Source organism: Bufo bufo, chromosome 6 (genome assembly GCF_905171765.1).
Source record: "Bufo bufo chromosome 6, aBufBuf1.1, whole genome shotgun sequence".
NCBI classification, from domain to species: domain Eukaryota; kingdom Metazoa; phylum Chordata; class Amphibia; order Anura; family Bufonidae; genus Bufo; species Bufo bufo.
The window spans coordinates 348,447,831-348,469,204 of record NC_053394.1 but is presented as its reverse complement, the minus strand read 5'-3'; the positions used below and the strand labels follow the sequence as shown (position 1 = coordinate 348,469,204).

General features: G+C 47.3%; 1 protein-coding gene across 1 annotated transcript; it reads left to right on the top strand.

Annotated features, from left to right (window-relative positions):
- The first annotated feature begins 6,406 nt into the window (after positions 1 to 6,406).
- Positions 6,407 to 20,899, top strand: LOC121005217 (regulator of G-protein signaling 9-binding protein-like). The gene is made up of 3 exons (XM_040437819.1): positions 6,407 to 6,569; positions 8,365 to 8,674; positions 19,691 to 20,899. The coding sequence occupies exons 2-3, from the start codon at positions 8,404 to 8,406 to the stop codon at positions 20,221 to 20,223; spliced, it is 804 nt and encodes a 267-aa protein (XP_040293753.1). The 5' UTR covers positions 6,407 to 6,569; positions 8,365 to 8,403; the 3' UTR covers positions 20,224 to 20,899.
- Positions 20,900 to 21,374: the final 475 nt, after the last annotated feature.

The following is a 21,374-nucleotide window of genomic DNA, read 5'->3' as shown; positions in this document are numbered from 1 at the left end:
AGATGACAGGTAAAACCTGACAAATGCTACTACTGTGGGGCTGCGGTGGGATGAGGACTGTGATGCTGATGCCAGCCTGGCAGCTGTGCCATTGTAATGTCTGCAGTGTTTTTCACGACGCCAACGTGCAATGCGAAGTAAAAATGCCTCTTATTCTTATTCATTCTGCTCACGACATGACATGAAAGATGAAAAACATCGTTTTTGTGTCGCTTCCCTTATCTTGGCGCGGTCATTGGCACAGAGGGGGTTAATAGCTGCCTGGTTGCCAGGTAACGGTGGTGCGAGCAGCAGCAGTCCTCCCCGCAGCGCAGGCTGCATCTTTTTCCAAAGCTGACAAGTACAGTTCAATGGAAAACGAGAAAAGCCCTAAGGATATCCATGGGTAGCATTTGGGGACTCACATTTACAGCGGGCAGGCCCCGACATGTACGCTAAAGGGAGCGGGAGATGTCCGTCTACAGACACAGGGGCATCACGGGGCCAGTGCCGCGCCACGGCGGAAAGAAAATAACCAGTGATAAAAGTCATTGTACTCGAGACGTTGCGATGTGGGGGGGGGGGGGGGGATATTCTACGGAGCAGAATTTACCATGTAAAAACTCATTGGCAAATCGCTAAAAGGATGCTTGTGGTTGTAGTAGCTCTTCTGGTGCTTGTTGATTTAACCCCTTAACATTTTTTTTTTTAACGTCTCGAGTCATAACTTAGTCATAGATTTTTTTGGGCGGATGTAGCTGCATGAGATAGTTTTTCCTTTTTTTTTTGCGAGAAGAGTATTTTTTAACAGCACTATATTGGGGTACATATATTGAAAACATTTTATTTTATTTTGGGGGGATGTAAATGATTTTTTACAATCATTTTTATTGCAGTTTATTTTTCTATTCAGCAAATGCAATACAAGGCACTTACTAATGTATTGTGATTCTCCATATTGCCTCCTTGGCTGGCTGGATCCATGTTTCCATCACATTGTACACTGCTCGTTTCCAGGGGTTACGGCCACCGCTGCAGCGCAGAGACAGATGCTGCTACGTTCTACTCTGTTCTGTTTGTTGATATGTTTAATTGGATTAGAATTGGGGGCGCTGTTTCATTGCTTTCTATGGAAAGTATTTGCCATTGACAGTGGTGACATTTGGTATTGCAAGTGACAGATGTGACGCGTTTCAGTACAATAGCAGAGGTACTGAGCGATTTTTTTGAATTCCTCGTTATAAACAGCATACATCTAAAAATCCAAAATAGTCACATACTCATCAGTTTTCCCATTGCCCCTTGTGCCGACAGTTCTTTGGCCTTTGCCCGGTCTCCCACATATATTTGGCACTGCGATGATGTAGATCTTTGGCCCTTTCTTATAAAGAGGGTGATGCACTCAGCAAGCTTGTAACCTCAGTGAGAACAGTCTGGGCACCCCACATGGGCCTTAGCACCCACTATACACTTTTAGCTTAAGGCTACATTCAAACGACCGTGGTGCCACCATGCCCGTGTTGTGGACTTCAATGGGTCCACGATCCACAAGATGTGGTGAAGAATAGGACATGTTCTATCTTTTGTGGCGCAGAGGCACAGACTCTCAAGTCCACGGAAGGGCTTACGTGTGTTTCCATGTGCTTCAGGGTCCGTGCCTCCGCACCGCAAAAGATAGGACATGTCCTATTCTTCACCACATCTTGCGGATCGTTGACCTATTGAGTTCACACGGCCGGTGCTAGTGTTTTGCGGACCCGCAGTTTGCGGTCTGCAACACACGCATACCTACCAACTGTCCCGGATCCAGCGGGACAGTCCCAGATTTCAGGGGCTGTCCCAGTACGGGGGAGGTATGTCCCACTTTTTGGCAGCTGTCCCAGCTTCTATAGGAAGCAGAGACAGCTATCTGTGAGGATGAAGCATGAGCCGCTCCATCATTCCTCCCCCTGTCTGCGCTCCACACTGCAGGTCTGGGCAGGGCCGGCCGGGAGCTACAGGTATCATCCTGCTGCTGGGGAAGGAGGTGAGTATGTGGAGTTTATTATTATTTTCTTTCCGGCTGTGAAGGGGGCACAGCTGGGCATATTACTTTACTGTAAGAGGGGCACAGCTGGGCATATTATGTGAGGGGGCACAGCTGGGCATATTACTGTGAGGGGGCACAGCTGGACATATTACTTTACTGTAAGAGGGGCACAGCTGAGCATATTATGTGAGGGGGCACAGCTGGACATATTACTGTGAGGGGGCACATATAATAATAATAATAAAATTTATTTAAATAGCGGCACAATATTCCACAGCGCTTTACAAGTTCATAGGGTTCATATACAAAACAAAAACAAAAATAACTGGCTGATATACAACTGTAACACTAGGAGTCAGGGCCCTGCTCGCAAGAGCTTAGGGCTCTTTCACACCTGCGTTATTGTCTTCCGGCATAGAGTTCCGTCGTCGGGGCTCTATGCCGGAAGAATCCTGATCAGGATTATCCTAATGCATTCTGAATGGAGAGTAAGGCCTCTTTCACACTTGCGTTGTCCAGATCCGGCGTGTACTCCACTTGCCGGAATTACACTCCGGATCCGGAAAAACGCAAGTGTACTGAAAGCATTTGAAGACGGAACCGTCTTCCAAATGCTTTCAGTGTTACTATGGCACCCAGGACGCTATTAAAGTCCTGGTTGCCATAGTAGGAGCGGGGAGCGGGGGAGCGGTATACTTACAGTCCGTGCGGCTCCCGGGGCGCTCCAGAATGACGTCAGAGCGCCCCATGCGCATGGATGACGTGATCCATGCGATCACGTGATCCATGCGCTTGGGGCGCCCTGACGTCACTCTGGAGCGCCCGGGGAGCCGCACGGACGGTAAGTACACTGCTCCCCCGCTCCCCGCTACACTTACCATGGCTGTCAGGACTTTAGCGTCCCGGCAGCCATGGTAACCACTCTGAAAAAGCTAAATGTCGGCTCCGGCAATGCGCCGAAACGACGTTTAGCTTAAGGCCGGATCCGGATCAATGCCTTCCAATGGGCATTAATTCCGGATCCGGCCTTGCGGCAAGTGTTCCGGATTTTTGGCCGGAGCAAAAAGCGCAGCATGCTGCGGTATTTTCTCCGGCCAACAAACGTTCCGTACCGGAACTGAAGACATCCTGATGCATCCTGAACGGATTAGGGCTCTTTCACACCTGCGTTATTGTCTTCCGGCATAGAGTTCCGTCGTCGGGGCTCTATGCCGGAAGAATCCTGATCAGGATTATCCTAATGCATTCTGAATGGAGAGTAATCCGTTCAGGATGCATCAGGATGTCTTCAGTTCCGGTACGGAACGTTTGTTGGCCGGAGCAAAAAGCGCAGCATGCTGCGGTATTTTCTCCGGCCAAAAATCCGGAACACTTGCCGCAAGGCCGGATCCGGAATTAATGCCCATTGGAAGGCATTGATCCGGATCCGGCCTTAAGCTAAACGTCGTTTCGGCGCATTGCCGGAGCCGACATTTAGCTTTTTCAGAGTGGTTACCATGGCTGCCGGGACGCTAAAGTCCTGACAGCCATGGTAAGTGTAGCGGGGAGCGGGGGAGCAGTGTACTTACCGTCCGTGCGGCTCCCCGGGCGCTCCAGAGTGACGTCAGGGCGCCCCAAGCGCATGGATCACGTGATCGCATGGATCACGTCATCCATGCGCATGGGGCGCTCTGACGTCATTCTGGAGCGCCCCGGGAGCCGCACGGACTGTAAGTATACCGCTCCCCCGCTCCCCGCTCCTACTATGGCAACCAGGACTTTAATAGCGTCCTGGGTGCCATAGTAACACTGAAAGCATTTGGAAGACGGTTCCGTCTTCAAATGCTTTCAGTACACTTGCGTTTTTCCGGATCCGGAGTGTAATTCCGGCAAGTGGAGTACACGCCGGATCCGGACAACGCAAGTGTGAAAGAGGCCTTACAATCTATGAGGAATTGGGGGTGACACATAAGGTAGTTGATTGTGATAAGTAGGATTTGAGCCATTATTGAACTGACAGGAGTGGAGAAAATCAACCACAGTATCGGCACATAACCTCTAATGCAAATTTTATATCTTTGGGAGAAATCTGTGACAGCATTATGCTATGAATCTTGCAACTTTTTGTCTCTGTGGACAAATTTAATCGGTGGACTTGCGGCAGGTACACATGTCCGCTCTGAACTTACAGCAGGTACACATGTCCGCTGTGGACTCACGGAAGGCACAAATGTCCTCTGTGGACATACAGCAGGTACACATGTCACCTCTGAACTTACGGCAGGTACACATGTCCGCTCTGAACTTACGGCAGGTACACATGTCCGCTCTGAACTTACGGCAGGTACACATGTCCGCTCTGAACTTACGGCAGGTACACATGTCACCTCTGAACTTACGGCAGGTACACATGTCACCTCTGAACTTACGGCAGGTACACATGTCCGTTGTGAACTCATGGAAGGTACACGTGTCCTCTGTGGACATACGGCAGGTACACATGTCATCGGTGGACTTAAGGCAGGTACACATGTCCGCTCTGAACTTACGGCAGGTACACATGTCCGCTATAGACTTACGGCAGGCACACATGTCCGCTGTAGACTTACGGCAGGTACACATGTCCGCTATAGACTTACGGCAGGTACACATGTCCGCTATAGACTTACGGCAGGCACACATGTCCGCTGTAGACTTACGGCAGGTACACATGTCCGCTATAGACTTACGGCAGGTACACATGTCCGCTATAGACTTACGGCAGGCACACATGTCCGCTGTAGACTTACGGCAGGTACACATGTCCGCTATAGACTTACGGCAGGTACACATGTCCGCTATAGACTTACGGCAGGTACACATGTCCGCTATAGACTTACGGCAGGTATACATGTCCGCTATAGACTTACGGCAGGTACACATGTCCGCTATAGACTTACGGCAGGTATACATGTCCGCTATAGACTTACGGCAGGTATACATGTCCGCTATAGATTTACAGCAGGAACACATGTCCGCTATGGATTTACGGCAGGCACACATGTCCTCTATGGACTTACAGCAGGTACACATGTCCGCTATGGACTTACAGCAGGTACACATGTCCGCTGTGGACTTACGGCAGATAGATTTATTCAATGGGTTTCAGCCATGAGTGGGTCCACAGCATGGCTATTAAAAAACTGCAGCATTCTCAAAACCCTCCGTGGGAACAGAGGCTTACTCACTTCTACTGCTGCCAGTTTTTGGCAGTGTAATTCGGTCTTGATCACTGTAGCGCCAAAAAAAGGTAGGTCCAATGCATTAACTTAAAGTGAATGATGCCTTAGAGTACGGCTACATGGCGACACATTTCATGTAATGTATTATAATGGTGTCGCCATGTGACATACTGCAACGTTATAGTCACACAAAAAATCTGAGTTGGATTACTTGGCGACTGTCTCGTCGCGGTATTTTGCAATACATTTAACGAAATGTCGCCATGTAGCCGTACCCTAATGTGGTTGGTAAGGACCCGCCTTCGGTGCCCAGGGCCCCCTCTCAGTCTGCCCCAGCTAGCAGGGCACCTGTTCCCATACAGCAATGCCAGGTAACCTGTGGACAGGAGTAGAGAAGAGCGAAGTTTACAAAAATTTGATTTGGCCTCTTTGCCGAATTTCACAAAGAAATTTGCTTTGTGAACTTGTGTTTTGAGTTCTGCGTCCAAAGTTCGGGTTCGGGTTATCGAAGAATCCCCTTATGGATTCAAAATTCCGTTATGGTCCGTGGTAGCGGAATCCATAACGGGATTCTTCGATAACCCGAACCCGAACTTTGGACGCAGAACTCAAAACACAAGTTCGCTCAACACTGTTTGTGACGAATGACTTCATCACGAAGCACAAGTAGCGGGTGAAATGACGGGGAACGGCGATTGTGCCACCAACCGTCACTGAACACCTCAGATGCCGCATTCATTGCTGATCGCAGCATCTGAGATGAAAAAGGAGGGCTTTCAGGGGTTAATCAGTAAAAAATAAAATACTCACCTTATCCATTTGAGCGTGAAGATTGAAGATCCTGGCCGGCGTGGTGATGTCACACGTCACCACACACAAGATTTTGCGCGGGATCATCAATCAAGATGGCCGCGGTGAACTTTTTGCACTTAAATGGATGAATTTATTCCCCCCCCCCCCCCATCATTTCAGTGAAAAAATTGATCAGTCACCAGGAATCATGAGGAAATTCGAATTTTCCCTGAAATTCGGATGGGATACTTCCAGTCACTCGACACAGACAGGAGGTAGGTGGCCACATCGATATGTGACTAAGCTCTGATCTGAGGAGACTCCAGCACCCAGCAGAGCCTGTTGGGAGTCGTAGTTCCCCGCAGCTGGCACAGCGGCTTCCTCCTCCCACAGGCGGACCCTGTGCCTTTCCCACACTGAGGGGCGGGCGAGCTCCCCCGGGAAATCCGGCTCCATGAGGCTTTAATCGGCAGAGCAGCTGCTTCCTTCCATTATCCTATTTACACTCCGCTAAGCCTCGGCCGGGGAGGATGTGACAGGCCGCCGCTGCCAGCCGAGGTACCCACCGGAGCAGGTAAGTGCCAGCCGAGGCATGCTGCAGAAAAATGGGGGACAGCCCATGGACAAGTCTACCTGTGACTGGTCATCTGTGCCCCTGGTAAGACAGGTGGCACTGGCATCCCTTAGATGGAGCGGACCAGCGCCCTGCTGGGGTCACACTGCCCCATCCAAAACACTGCCCGTGCCCAGTTGGCTGTAGCCTTGTCGGAGTGGTGGGAGTCTGCCCATTGTGGACCCAAGTGGTCCAGAAATCGGGGTACCCGGCTAATAGGTGGTGGGTGCTCCTTCCTAAGACCCTCAGACCCGTGGGCCCCCCTCCGATCTGATATGTCCGTTTTTTTTGGTCTTAGCACATATGACAATTATGGGGTCTTCTGTGTGATAGTGATCTGCTTCTCCGCCGTACCCCCATCGCCCGCGGACCCCTTTTATGAGGGTGAAAGTCACTATACCTATAGTATTAGGGAATTGCATAATATGCTGTTTCTCCCCCTTTCACGTATATTGGGGCAGATTTATAGTCGTAAGGGTACTTTCACACTTACGGCAGGGAGTTCCGTCGCCGGGCGCAAAGTGATGGCATTTGTCAGACGGATCCGGATGCGAATCCGTCTGACAAATGCATTGAAATACCGGAGCCGTCTCTCCGGTGTCATCTGGGAAAAATGGATCCGGGATTACTATTATTTTTTTTTTTGCATTTTTAAAGGTCCTAAAAGCAGGATCTGTTTTGCCGGAACACTTACTGCCGGATCCGGCATTCCGGCAAGTGTTCAGGATTTTTGGCCGGAGAGAAAACTGCAGCATGCTGCGGTATTTTCTCCGTCCAAAAAAAACGTAAGAGGGTCTGAACTGATGCATCCTGAACGGATTGCTTTCCATTCAGAAGGCATTAGGATAAAACTGATCCGTTTTTTTCCGGTATTGAGCCCCTAGGACGGAATTTAATAGCGGAAGAGAAAAATGTTAGTGTGAAAAAAGACCCTAATGTGTGAATGTACTGTGATTGCGGATGTGCTTCCAATAATTAAAGGGGTCTTCCCACCTCAGACATTGATGGTGCATGGCTAGGATATGCCATCAATGTCAGATAGGTGCGGATCTCGCCACTAGGACCTGCTCCTATCTCCAGATTGGCCCCCGAAATGAAATACAGCGCACCGCCCTCCATTCACCGCCTTCCTTCACTTCAGACGCCGCGTCCTGGAGATAGGAGCAGGTTCCATAGATGATGACATATTCTAGTGATAGGCCATGAATGTCTGAGATAGGGAATACCCCTTTAAGCAGTTTCCCTGCAGATGCTGTCCTCCGTGTATACCTGCCTTTTACCGCAGTCAGCATTGTATGAACGGACCCCCTCAGACGGGCACAGTGAGAATGAGTAGTCCGATCCCTCCCGCTTTTAAAAGGAGCGATTGTCACAGTGTTTTTAGTAAATTGGTTATCCCGCAATTCCCTTAATATGGCACCAAGCCAGCGTGCAGAGGGTGGCATCTAATATTGTGTTTACTGGACAGACGTGTGGCAGGAGGTAAGGGTGAGGTCAGTGGGCAGATTAGCGGCGTTCATGTCACTGCCCTGTAAATATAGTAAACCCATCAATGTGAGATGTCAACAAGCCGGCCGCGAGTCCTCCTTACGTGCCGCCACCTTGTTAGGTTTATTGCTTCCCGCGGAGTGACGGGCTCCCGCTGACAGATGTCCTCACCGGTGGCTTATGTCACTTCTGGGAAATGCTTTCTATGATGTGACTGCAGAGGCTTCTTGACAGAGATGACGCCATTGTTTCTTCTTGTGTTTGCCAGGTGCCCCTTATGCCAGGAAAGGTACAAATTAAGCATGTCGGCCCAGGAAGGTGCCAGCCCGGCAGCGCCGAACCTGCACCCCATCAGCAGAACGTTAACCCTGCGGGGAAAACGTGAGCACGCGCATGCGGCGGAGGGCAGCGGTCATGGCACGGTTGCGGACTGTAAGAAGGTTCATAACTCCTTGAATAAGGTGACAGCCTGTTATCGGCAGCTGGTGATGTGCGTCGGGGGCACGTCGGACAGTCCTCGTCTGCGGGAGGAGCTGGAGGAGAGCCGAAAGAAAGCCTTCGAGCTGAGCACAGGTGAGTGCAGCCCATGGACAGAAGAAGAACATGTCCGGCCTGTGTTTTATAGTGACTTAAAGGGAACCTGTCACCTGGATTTTGTTATATAGAGCTGAGGACATGGGTTGCTAGATGGCCGCTAGCACATCCACAATACCCAGTGCCCATAGCTCTGTGTGCTTTTATTGTGTAAAAAAAACGATTTGATACATATGCAAATTAACCTGGGATGAGTCCAGCGTAAAGGAGCCCAGCACCGCCCCGCATCCTCAGAATCTCCTCCTTACTCCCCGACGTCAGACAGCCAGAGCACCGTAATGTCGCGATGCGCGAGCTAGCGCATGCGCAGTTCATTCCCTGAGGCTGATGCCAGCACAGGGAAGGAACACTATGCCGACACTGCGCATGCGCTAGCTTGCGCATCGCGAGATTACGCCGCTCTAGCTTTGTGACGTCGGGGAGGAAGAAGGAGATTTGGAGGATGTGGGGCGGTGCTGGGCTCCTTCACGCTGGACTCATCTCACGTACAGGACACATCTCAGGTTAATTTGCATATGTATCAAATCGTTTTTTTTTAACACAATAAAAGCACAGAGCTATGGGGTCTGGGTATTGCGGATGTGCTAGCGGCCATCTAGCAACCCATGTCTTTAGCTCTATAACCAAAATCCCAGAGACAGGTTCCCTTTAAGGGAATCATCTTGTAAGCAATTGCCTTATGAACATCATATGACATGCACCGTAAACTGTATTCTGCAGAGTAATTTTAAAGGAACACTCCTTGCAAACCATATCCACTGCGTTATGCATAGCGCAGGGCCTAAGGGGGTGGAGCATGACACAAAGAACACAAAAGAGAGCCTGTGTCCTGCTCCACCCTCTCAGGCACAACACAGTGTATTGTATTGGTTTTGCTCAGAATGTTCCTTTTTAAAGGGGATTAGTGGGAGTACAGTACTGATGATATGTCCTCAGCGTGGGTCATCAATATCCCACACCAGGCACCTCTGCCAATCACCTGTTTGAAAGGGCCCAGTGATCCTCATGGCATATCAAGCACAGTGCTCTCCATTGCATAGTGGCTGTTCTGGGTACTGCAGCGCAGGACCAATCACTTGAATGGGACCGAGATGCACATGGGCCACGTGACCAACGTCGCTGGAAGAGGCCGCAGCGCTCGACTGTGGCCTCTTCAAACAGCTGATTGGTGGGGGCCCTGGGTGTTGAACCCCACTACCACTGATCTGCTAGTAATGACATACCCTGAAGATAGGCCATCTGTATTTTATTCCTGGAAAACCCCTTTAACCGCCTCCGGACCGCCTAACGCAGATTCGCGTTCCGGAGGCGGCAGCCCTGCGCACAGTCACGCATCTACGCGTCATCTCGCGAGACGCGAGATTTCCTGTGAACGCGCGCACACAGGCGCGCGCGTTCACAGGATCGGAAGGTAAGCGAGTGGATCTCCAGCCTGCCAGCGGCGATCGTTCGCTGGCAGGCTGGAGATGTGATTTTTTTTTAACCCCTAACAGGTATATTAGACGCTGTTTTGATAACAGCGTCTAATATACCTGCTACCTGGTCCTCTGGTGGTCCCCTTTGTTTGGATCGACCACCAGAGGACACAGGCAGCTCAGTAATATGTTGCACCAAGCACCACTACACTACACCCCCCCCCCTGTCACTTATTAACCCCTTATTCACCCTTGATCACCCCATATAGACTCCCTGATCACCCCCCTGTCATTGATTACCCCCCTGTCATTGATCACCGCCCTGTAAAGCTCTATTCAGATGTCCGCATGATTTTTACGGATCTACTGATAGATGGATCGGATCCGCAAAACGCATACGGACGTCTGAATGGAGCCTTACAGGGGCGTGATCAATGACTGTGGTGATCACCCCATATAGACTCCCTGATCACCCCCCTGTCATTGGTCACCCCCCTGTCATTGGTCACCCCCCTGTCATTGGTCACCCCCCCTGTCATTGATCACCCCCCTGTAAGGCTCCATTCAGACATTTTTTTTGGCCCAAGTTAGCGGAAATTATTATTTTTTTTCTTACAAAGTCTCATATTCCACTAACTTGTGTCAAAAAATAAAATCTCACATGAACTCACCATACCCCCACGGAATCCAAATGCGTAAAAATTTTTAGACATTTATATTCCAGACTTCTTCTCACGCTTTAGGGCCCCTAGAATGCCAGGGCAGTATAAATACCCCACATGTGACCCCATTTTGGAAAGAAGACACCCCCAGGTATTCCGTGAGGGGCATATTGAGTCCATGAAAGATTGAAATTTTTGTCCCAAGTTAGCGGAAAGGGAGACTTTGTGAGAAAAAAAATAAATAAAATCAATTTCCTCTAACTTGTGCCAAAAAAAAAAAATTTCTATGAACTCGCCATGCCCCTCATTGAATACCTTGGGGTGTCTTCTTTCCAAAATGGGGTCACATGTGGGGTATTTATACTGCCCTGGCATTCTAGGGGCCCTAAAGCGTGAGAAGAAGTCTGGGATCCAAATGTCTAAAAATGCCCTCATAAAAGGAATGCGGGCCCCTTTGCGCATCTAGGCTGCAAAAAAGTGTCACACATCTGGTATCTCCGTACTCAGGAGAAGTTAGGGAATGTGTTTTGGGGTGTCATTTTACATATACCCATGCTGGGTGAGAGAAATATCTTGGCAAAAGACAACTTTTCCCATTTTTTTTTTTTTTTATCCAAAGTTGGCATTTGACCAAGATATTTATCTCACCCAGCATGGGTATATGTAAAATGACACCCCAAAACACATTCCCTAACTTCTCCTGAATACGGAGATACCACATGTGTGACACTTTTTTGCAGCCTAGGTGGGCAAAGGGGCCCACATTCCAAAGAGCACCTTTCGGATTTCACCGGCCATTTTTTACAGAATTTGATTTCAAACTCCTTACCACACATTTGGGCCCCTAGAATGCCAGGGCAGTATAACTACCCCACAAGTGACCCCATTTTGGAAAGAAGACACCCAAAGGTATTCACTGATGGGCATAGTGAGTTCATAGAACCTTTTATTTTTTGTCACAAGTTAGTGGAATATGAGACTTTGTAAGAAAAAAAAAAAAAATCATCATTTTCCGCTAACTTGTGACAAAAAATAAAAAGTTCTATGAACTCACTATGCCCATCAGCGAATACCTTAGGGTGTCTACTTTCCGAAATGGGGTCATTTGTGGGGTGTTTGTACTGTCTGGGCATTGTAGAACCTCAGGAAACATGACAGGTGCTCAGAAAGTCAGAGCTGCTTCAAAAAGCGGAAATTCACATTTTTGTACCATAGTTTGTAAACGCTATAACTTTTACCCAAACCATTTTTTTTTTTTACCCAAACATTTTTTTTTTTATCAAAGACATGTATAACAATAAATTTAGAGCAAAATTTATATATGAATGTCGTTTTTTTTGCAAAATTTTACAACTGAAAGTGAAAAATGTCATTTTTTTGCAAAAAAATCGTTAAATTTCGATTTAATAACAAAAAAAGTAAAAATGTCGGCAGCAATGAAATACCACCAAATGAAAGCTCTATTAGTGAGAAGAAAAGGAGGTAAAATTCATTTGGGTGGTAAGTTGCATGACCGAGCAATAAACGGTGAAAGTAGTGTAGGTCAGAAGTGTAAAAAGTGGTCTGGTCTTTAAGGGTGTTTAAGCACTGGGGGCTGAGGTGGTTAAGATAAGTTCAGCAAAACTGAAAATGAGTCCTTTAGCTGCAGTTCTGACACGTTTTGCTACACTGCGACTTTCCTGCTTACCGCGATTGCAGAGATCTGCCATTGTTTTCTTCTAACCTTTAGATAGCTGCCCATATACATGCGTACTGTGTTGTGGAGGGGAATAAGGGGTCATCAGCCACTTCCGGATGTCTCGCCTCCCTCAGGATCAAAGGATCGGGCACGTGGAAAGAATCAGAGCATGCCCCATACACATTAGATAGTTGGCCAGTATGACGAAGCTTACACCCATGTGTATGAGGGGCTTGTCCATCCCAGAAAAAACGGGGCAGAATGGGTTAAAGGGGTTGTCTCACTTCAGTTAGTGGCATTTATTATGTAGAGAAAGTTACTACAAGGCACTTACTAATGTATTGTGATTTTCCATATTGCCTCCTTTGCTGGCAGGATTCCCTTTTCTATCACAATATACACTGCTCGTTTCCATGGTTACAGACCACCCTGCAATCCAGCAGTGGTGGTCGTGCTTGCACAATATAGGAAAAAGCGTCAGCCTCTCCGTGGGAGCGCACATAGGCTAGTGCTTTTTCCTATATTGTACAAGCAAGACCACCACTGCTGGATTGCAGGGTGGTCTGTAACCATGGAAACGAGCAGTGTATAGTGTGATGGAAAAAGGGAATCCAGCCAGCAAAGGAAGCAATATGGGTAATGACAATACATTAGTAAGTGCCTTGTATTAACTTTCTCAACATGATGAATGCCACTTACTGAAGTGAGACAACCCCTTTTAAAAAAAAAAAAAAAAAGAGCAATACCCATTTTACTGATCTTCTGCTGCTTGCCCAATCCTCTATGTGGCTGCTCGGCCAGTGGTCGCCCATCTCAGCTGATTACTGGCCGGGCCGAGAAGTCACATTTCCTGTGTCTGGAAGAATCTGGACGTGTAGGTGCTGGCAGAGCGACCCGGAAAGTGTTGGAACAGGAGATTGGTAAAGTTAGAAAGTTAAAAAAAAAAAAAAATCCTGGTGTGAGTACCCCTTTAATTGTCAGATGAGGTCTCTCAGTATACATGTAGTCTTGACGGTACTGTGCTATGGACTGGTTTTGGCTTTGATCTTTGAGACAAATGATACGGGGAAGATCTGCTTTGTCATAGTATTTCTAGCGCGCAGAGACCCCTGTGTACATATTACTCTCACATGCTCGGATACCTATATGCAGTGTATACTGACCCCGGCGTCAATTATCCAGCAGCGCTCGTCTGCTGAGCCATGGGCCGAGAAGAACATCTAAAGGGGTATCTCATCATTTCTGAGCCTCCAGGGGACGACAGCGGAGAACACCCACCTGTACACGCTCACTGCTCTATTAAAATGATTTCACTTCATGCCATCCAGCACAGGGATGACGGTATAATGATGGCTGCCGGGCAGCACACTGATATTAATGGCATCTCTCTCCTAATGGTTACGTGAATTCATAAAACAAATATAGTAGTTAATTAAGGCTTATTAAGCAGAGAGGGAGACATCAGGAACTGAAGTATTAGGGGATCTCACAATCGGTTATTATATGCCCCCCCCCCCCCCCCCCCCCCCCCCCCCCCCCAAGACAGTACTGACCACCGTTATAAAGGAAAGATACTGCTGTGATCATTGGGGATCAATGGAAGGACACTGACTATTGGGGAGGCAGTCATAGGCGGGGTTCTCACATACCAGTCCCATCTGATCTCTATCTGCATTTTTTGGGAGGTGCTCTGCCCTCTCTCTTTGGACCAGCTCTGCTCAACTCTCCTTAGAAAGATGAGTGAGCGGTGTATGGGCTGATGGAACGTGTATGGAGCCATACACCGCGCTTCACTGACCGAGGAGACCCCAGCTCAGCACTTCAGCCCCTTCAATTTAGCATCAAGTGGGGTCTTGGCACCTAGTCCCTCACTCACTATGGCATGCCAAAAGTTTTATAAGATGACACTTAAGTCAATCGAGCACCTAATGCAAATACGTATTCAAGTGTTCGCTGGCCGTTCTCTCATCGGGGAAGAGTCCGGAGTTCGTGGGCCACTTGCTTGGTGCCCTCTCCATTCACCTCTATGGGAGTTGTGGAAATAGCCAAGTGTGCTCGCTCGGCTCTTTTTCGGAACTCGAATAGAAGTGAATGGAGAGCATGCCATGCATGGGCAGTGTGCTCTTTTTCGCTTCAGGGGGCCCTGTTCTAGAGATAGAGGTGGGACCCGCGTCTATCTGACATTCGTGGCATATCCTAGAGATATGCACCAATGTGTGAGATAGCACATGACTGCAGGTTCCCTGATTTCCTTAGAATAGGTCATCACTATCAGATTGGTGGAGATCCAGCTGCCAGCACCACTATGGATCAGCTGTCTGAGGGAACCACTGCGCCCCAGAGCAGAATGAATGGGAGAGAGCTGCAATACCATTCACACCCGCTACGCAGTTTGCAAAGTGGTGCTGTTCTGGTGTCTGGTCCAGAGCACTGGAAGAGGGGGGGAATCTGGAGTCAGACCCCCACTGATCTGATATTGATGACCTGTTCAAGGATAAGTCTTCAATATTAAAGTCCTAGAAAACTCTTGTAGCTTGGTGTCTCCAGAGTCCTTTATTGCTGCTGCTGCTGGTACCTAGACATCTGTAGGATTTCTCTGGACCTTCTCCTCTGGTCTGTAGCTCTTCTACTTCTTAGCTTCTATTTGGATGTATTCAGATTCTAAATAGTCGGTAGAGGCCATTTTTTCCCTCAGGACAGAATTTGGGGGGGGGGGGGGGTACTAACTCTCCTTGGGGGGAGAGTGCCTTAATCGGCTTGAGGAGACTTATAGGCCATACATGGTCCTCTGGAATTCTGGAAAGAAAGGGATGCAAATGAGCTCTTAACAAGCTCTGCCTCTAATGCCACCAGATGTAAGGCAGCTATCCTATAAGTCAGTGTTCATCCCTTCCCAGAATTCCAGAGGACCATTTATGGCCTATAAGTCTCCTCATGCAGATTTAAGGCGCTCTCTCCCCAAGGAGCCATAGTACCCCCCCAAATCCCGACTTGGCCTCTCACCCAGTACTCTCTGCTCTGTACTGATGAGGGGCAATTACCTAGAAACAGGTGTCTACAGATGAGATGCTGGTTTATTTAATATCTGAGTCATGTCTCAAGGCCTGTTTAAAGGGTTGAACATTGACTTACAGGATAGCTGCCTTACATCTGGTGGCATCAGAGGCAGAGCTTGTTAGATTTCATTTGCATCCCTTTCTTCCCTCAGGACACTAATCATAAAGGGATTTAACAATGTATTTGCTCCAGTTTTCTGGTAAAATTCTGGAATCTGCAGGGCGCTATATTTCTGAAGCTGCCAAACACAAAATGTTTTTGACACTTTTCCACTAAACAGGACCAGTGATCACCTGTCGATGACTTTAACCTTGAATGGTTATGCCACGTTAGAAACTTATCCCCACAGGATAACATTTTTGATTGTGGGGGTCCAACTGCTGGGATACCCACCAACCCCCAAGAACTGTGTTCACGTGCCCAGGTTGTGCAGGCTCACTATGGGACAGTCAGAGATAACTGAGAACTCTACTCTCCTATCTCCAGCAGTTCCATAGAGAATGAATAGAGCAGCAGTAGACATGTGCGACCTGCATTTCCATTCATATGGGGGACACATGACACCCCCCAGCAAACAGCTGACTTTTCTGGCTAGAAGGTCATAGACTTGGTCCAGTGGTCGATTTTTTTGAGTAGTATAATCACAAAAAGAACGGTTTTGAGAGACATAAAGCAGGATTCAGATGGTGTGGATGGACATTTTGTAGACATAAAGTGGCTAGATACGAAGATAAAGAGGTGGAGTCGGGAACAAGACTAGAAGGTAGAAGTTAAGCGGACCCTACACAGTAGATAACGGCTGAACTAGCAGATTTCTGCAGGACCGGCTGACCATCTAATACAGTCAAGTCCATAAATATTGGGACATCGACACAATTCTAACATTTTTGGCTCTATGCACCACCACAATGGATTTGAAATAAAACAAACAATATGTGCTTTAACTGCAGACTGTCAGGAGCATTTTCCCTTCAGTTTTGTCTTCAGCAAGTGAAATGCATGCTCAATCGGATTCAGGTTAGGTGATTGACTTGGCCATTGCATAACATTCCACTTCTTTCTCTTAAAAAAACTCTGGTTGCTTTTGCAGTATGCTTTGGGTCATTGTCCATCAGCACTGTGAAGCGCTGTCCAATGAGTTCTGAAGCATTTGGCTGAATATGAGCAGATAATATTGCCCGAAAGACTTCAGAATTCATCCTGCTGCTTTTGTCAGCAGTCACATCATCAATAAATACAAGAGAACCAGTTCCATTGGCAGCCATACATGCCCACGCCATGACACTACCACCACCATGCTTCACTGATGAGGTGGTATGCTTAGGATCATGAGCAGTTCCTTTCCTTCTCCATACTCTTCCCTTCCCATCACTTTGGTACAAGTTGATCTTGGTCTCATCTGTCCATAGGATGTTGTTCCAGAACTGTGAAGGCTTTTTTAGATGTCGTTTGGCAAACTCTAATCTGGCCTTCCTGTTTTTGAGGCTCACCAATGGTTTACATCTTGTGGTGAACCCTCTGTATTCACTCTGGTGAAGTCTTCTCTTGATTGTTGACTTTGACACACATACACCTACCTCCCTGGAGAGTGTTCTTGATCTGGCCAACTGTTGTGAAGGGTGTTTTCTTCACCAGGGAAAGAATTCTTCAGTCATCCACCACAGTTGTTTTCTATGGTCTTCCGGGTCTTTTGGTGTTGCTGAGCTCACCGGTGCGTTCCTTCTTTTTAAGAATGTTCCAAACAGTTGTTTTGGCCACGCCTAATGTTTTTGCTATCTCTCTGATGGGTTTGTTTTGTTTTTTCAGCCTAATGATGGCTTGCTTCTCTGATAGTGACAGCTCTTTGGATCTCATCTTGAGAGTTGACCGCAACAGATTCTAAATGCAAATAGCACACTTGAAATGAACTCTCGACCTTTTATCTGCTCATTGTAATTGGGATAATGAAGGAATAACACACACCCGGCAATTGAACAGCTGAGAAGCCAATTGTCCCATTACTTTTGGTCCCTTAACAAGTGGGAGGCACATATGCAAACTGTTGTAATTCCTACATCGTTCACCTGATTTGGATGTAAATATCCTCAAATTAAAGCTGACAGTCTGCAGTTAAAGCACATCTTGTTCGTTTCATTTCAAATCCATTGTGGGGGTGTATAGAGCCAAAAATGTTAGAATTGTGTCGGTGTCCCAATATTTATGGACCTGACTGTATATATTGGGACCTTCCAGCTAGGACATGTTAGATTTCAAAATGCCCAGTCCTTGTGTTCTTGGGGAGAAAAGCCGCTGTCTTAGGCCCCTTTCACACGGGCGAGAATTCCGCGCGGGTGCAATGCGTGAGGTGAACGCATTGCACCCGCACTGAATCCGGACCCATTTACTTAAATGGGGTTGTTCAGATGAGCGGTGATTTTCACGCATCACTTGTGTGTTGCGTGAAAATCGCAGCATGTTCTATATTCTGCGTTTTTCACGCAACGCAGGCCCCATAGAAAGAATGGGGATGCGTGAAAAACGCAAGCACCTGCAAGCAAGTGCAGATGCAGTGTGATTTTCACGCATGGTTGCTAAGGAGACGAGGGATAAGTTACCAGGGACCCCATTTACTTTATTATTTTTCATTATAACATGGTTATAATGGAAAATAATAGCATTCTTTAATTCAGAATGCTACCGTAAGTAAAAGGTCCATTGTGGGGTTAAAAATAAAAAAAAATGTAACTCCCCTCATCCACTTAATTGCGCAGCCGGGCTCGTCTTCTTTCTTCTTCTTGCAGGACCTGGCTGGAAAAGGACCTTCAGTGATGTCATCGCGCTCACCGCGTGGTGAGCGCGATTACGTCATCAAAGGTCCTTTGGCAGGTCCTGAAAGAAGACAATCCCGGCTGCTCGATCAAGTGGATGAGGGGAGTTACATTTATTTATTTTTTTAACCCCACAATGGACCTTTTACTTAGCATTCTGAATTAAAGAATGCTATTATTTTCCCTTATAACCATGTTATAATGGAAAATAATAAAATCTACAGAACACCGATCCCAAACCCGAACTTCTGTGAAGAAGTCCGGGTTCGGGTCTGGGCACCACAGTCAGTTTTTTTTTTTATCATGCGCGTGCAAAACGCATTGCACCCGCGCGATAAAAACTGAACATCGGAACGCAATCGCAGTCAAAACTGACTGCAATTGCGTACCTACTCGCACAATTTTCCCTGATCGCAGACGCAACGCATCCGGACATAATCCGGACACACTAGTCTGCAAGGGGCCTTAATCCGCTCTCCCAACTGACAACACATGCACTTTTGACTAAGCCAAGCATGCAGGTATTTGAGGATGGGGGTGCCACATGGGTGGGCAGTTAAAAGGTGTTATGGCACAATAATGAGTAAAAATCTGACATTGTATCGTACATGACAAAGCTAGAACCAGGCCTGTACCTCACATGGATCCAGAGATCTCCTCATTCATTGCTCTGCTAGATTTATATCAAGCTGACAGTCTAAGGCGCGTGTCCTTTTTGCTGCAGCTCAGGGGGACATGTCCTTTCTCAGAGGTATTTCCTTTCTCCTGCAGTTCTCTCCCTGTAACCGCCACAGCTTCTAACAGTAGATATGGCTGATGGCAGTCAAAGGATGGAACTGAGCATGTGCAACCACCTCAGTAGGTGGACATGCACCTTACTGTACAGATTAAACATCAGTGGGAGCCATTACAATGAAGTAAAGGGAATATCTCACAACTGGAGCATTTTTGTAACATTGTAAATTACAAAAATAACTAGTTTTCATGCTGCATTATAATATAGTAATATTTAATGGTGGCATAACCACTTTAAGGGTGTATTCACATCTGCTTTGGACAGTTTAGCACAGTGTCCTGCACTCTTTTGTCCAGTAAAATGATGAAAAACTTGCTAATAGAGAAGCAGAATTTCTAATAAAATTTTAAAAAATATTACTCGCCTTCTGCTTCCATCGCCAGTTCAGCACCGATGCTCCAGAGGTACCCATTCGGCTCATGCCAGCAGTGATGACGCGCCATACTTCTGTATGGAGACATATGGATTTATTCTAAATGGGACTGGCAGAACGACAGATTCTCACTGGTAAAATATCATAGTTTTGAAGGATATACGGTTTTGTACATATAACCCTATCTCTTTATCTCCTCACCAACAGATCTGATGAACACGTTGATGGTCCTGTTGATGGAGCAAGAGGTGGCCCAGGAGGACAGAGTAGAGCTGGAGAGAACCTGGGTGCTGTTCCTCTCCACCCTAGAGCTCTTCCAGCAGGATTTGTGTAAAGCTCACCACCTTTGTCAACTCTTTCCTCTGCATGGCCGAAGAAAGAGACTGGTCAACACGGGGGTCATAGGTAAAACATCAGAAGTCGCCTATAGAGCACGCAACATAAAGTCACCCAGCAGCATCCGAGTACGGGACAACACCCAAAGAGCTGAGAGACCCTGCTCCCCAGATCTGGCCGGTCAGATCGAGCACGTGGAAAGGATGCTTCATGACATGCAGATGAAAGTCAGCATTCCCATATGGACAGTAGAGGCCACCGAGGAGGCTTGGGCAGAGATTAGCTCAAACTGTGACCTGGATGAGGGCTCCGACAATGAAATACTAGCTGGGGAAGATGTTTCCAACAGGGGCTGTTGTGCTCGGAGACAATCGCTGGCTCGGCCTCTGTGTATGGTTTCGTAATGAACGTTTACCATTGAGTTCTCAAACCAAGAGCTGGTCACGGTGCCCAAAGATGTGAATACTATAGGAAAGGGTATGAGGCTGCTTGCTTGACATCTTTGTTTAGCAGGTGTTGGGGTTCATATGTCTACCTATAAAAGCAACCTTGCGATGTGGGGTGAACTCTGAGACGTTTGCAGCCCACCTCGCTGGTGCAGATACCTGCTCATCCCATGGAACGATATGAAGCAGCTAGTGTTACCAGGTTTTTATCTGACATTTCGGATGGCTTGAAAATTCCACATTGTGAGGACAATCGCCAATTCTAGCGGCCAGTGGTGTCTGCATCCGTATATAAGCACCATCTTTGTTTTTCCTATTGGAGCAAACTGAATGGTATAATCCATTACAAAGCATGCATGGAGTCTTCCTCAGGGTCCATACATAACAAAGCACTTACTGGAAGACGTTCTCAGTCCATCTCTTTAATGTTCAGTGTAATCACATCCATGTTGACTGAACTAGTTTGTGGTTTTCTGTCCATGTCCCATCTTCCATTTATGTAATCATTAATGTTATGTCTGTGCTGTCTGTGATTACGGTAAAGAGTTTCACTTTAATATATCAGGGAATTGCGTCCGTTCCTTTTATATGTGTTACTATCGGAATCGTTCCCTGTAGATAGAAGAGCGTTCTGACAAGGGATGTACAGTACAGACCAAAAGTTTGGACACACCTTCTCATTCAAAGAGTTTTCTTTATTATTATGACTATGAAGGCATCAAAACTATGAATTAACACATGTTGAATTATATACATAACAAACAAGTGTGAAACAACTGAAAATATGTCATATTCTAGGTTCTTCAAAGTAGCCACCTTTTGCTTTGATTACTGCTTTGCACACTCTTGGCATTCTCTTGATGAGCTTCAAGAGGTAGTCCCCTGAAATGGTCTTCCAACAGTCTTGAAGGAGTTCCCAGAGATGCTTAGCACTTGTTGGCCCTTTTGCCTTCACTCTGCGGTCCAGCTCACCCCAAACCATCTCGATTGGGTTCAGGTCCGGTGACTGTGGAGGCCAGGTCATCTGGCGCAGCACCCCATCACTCTCCTTCATGGTCAAATAGCCCTTACTTTCAAAGTTTTCCCAATTTTTCGGCTGACTGACTGAC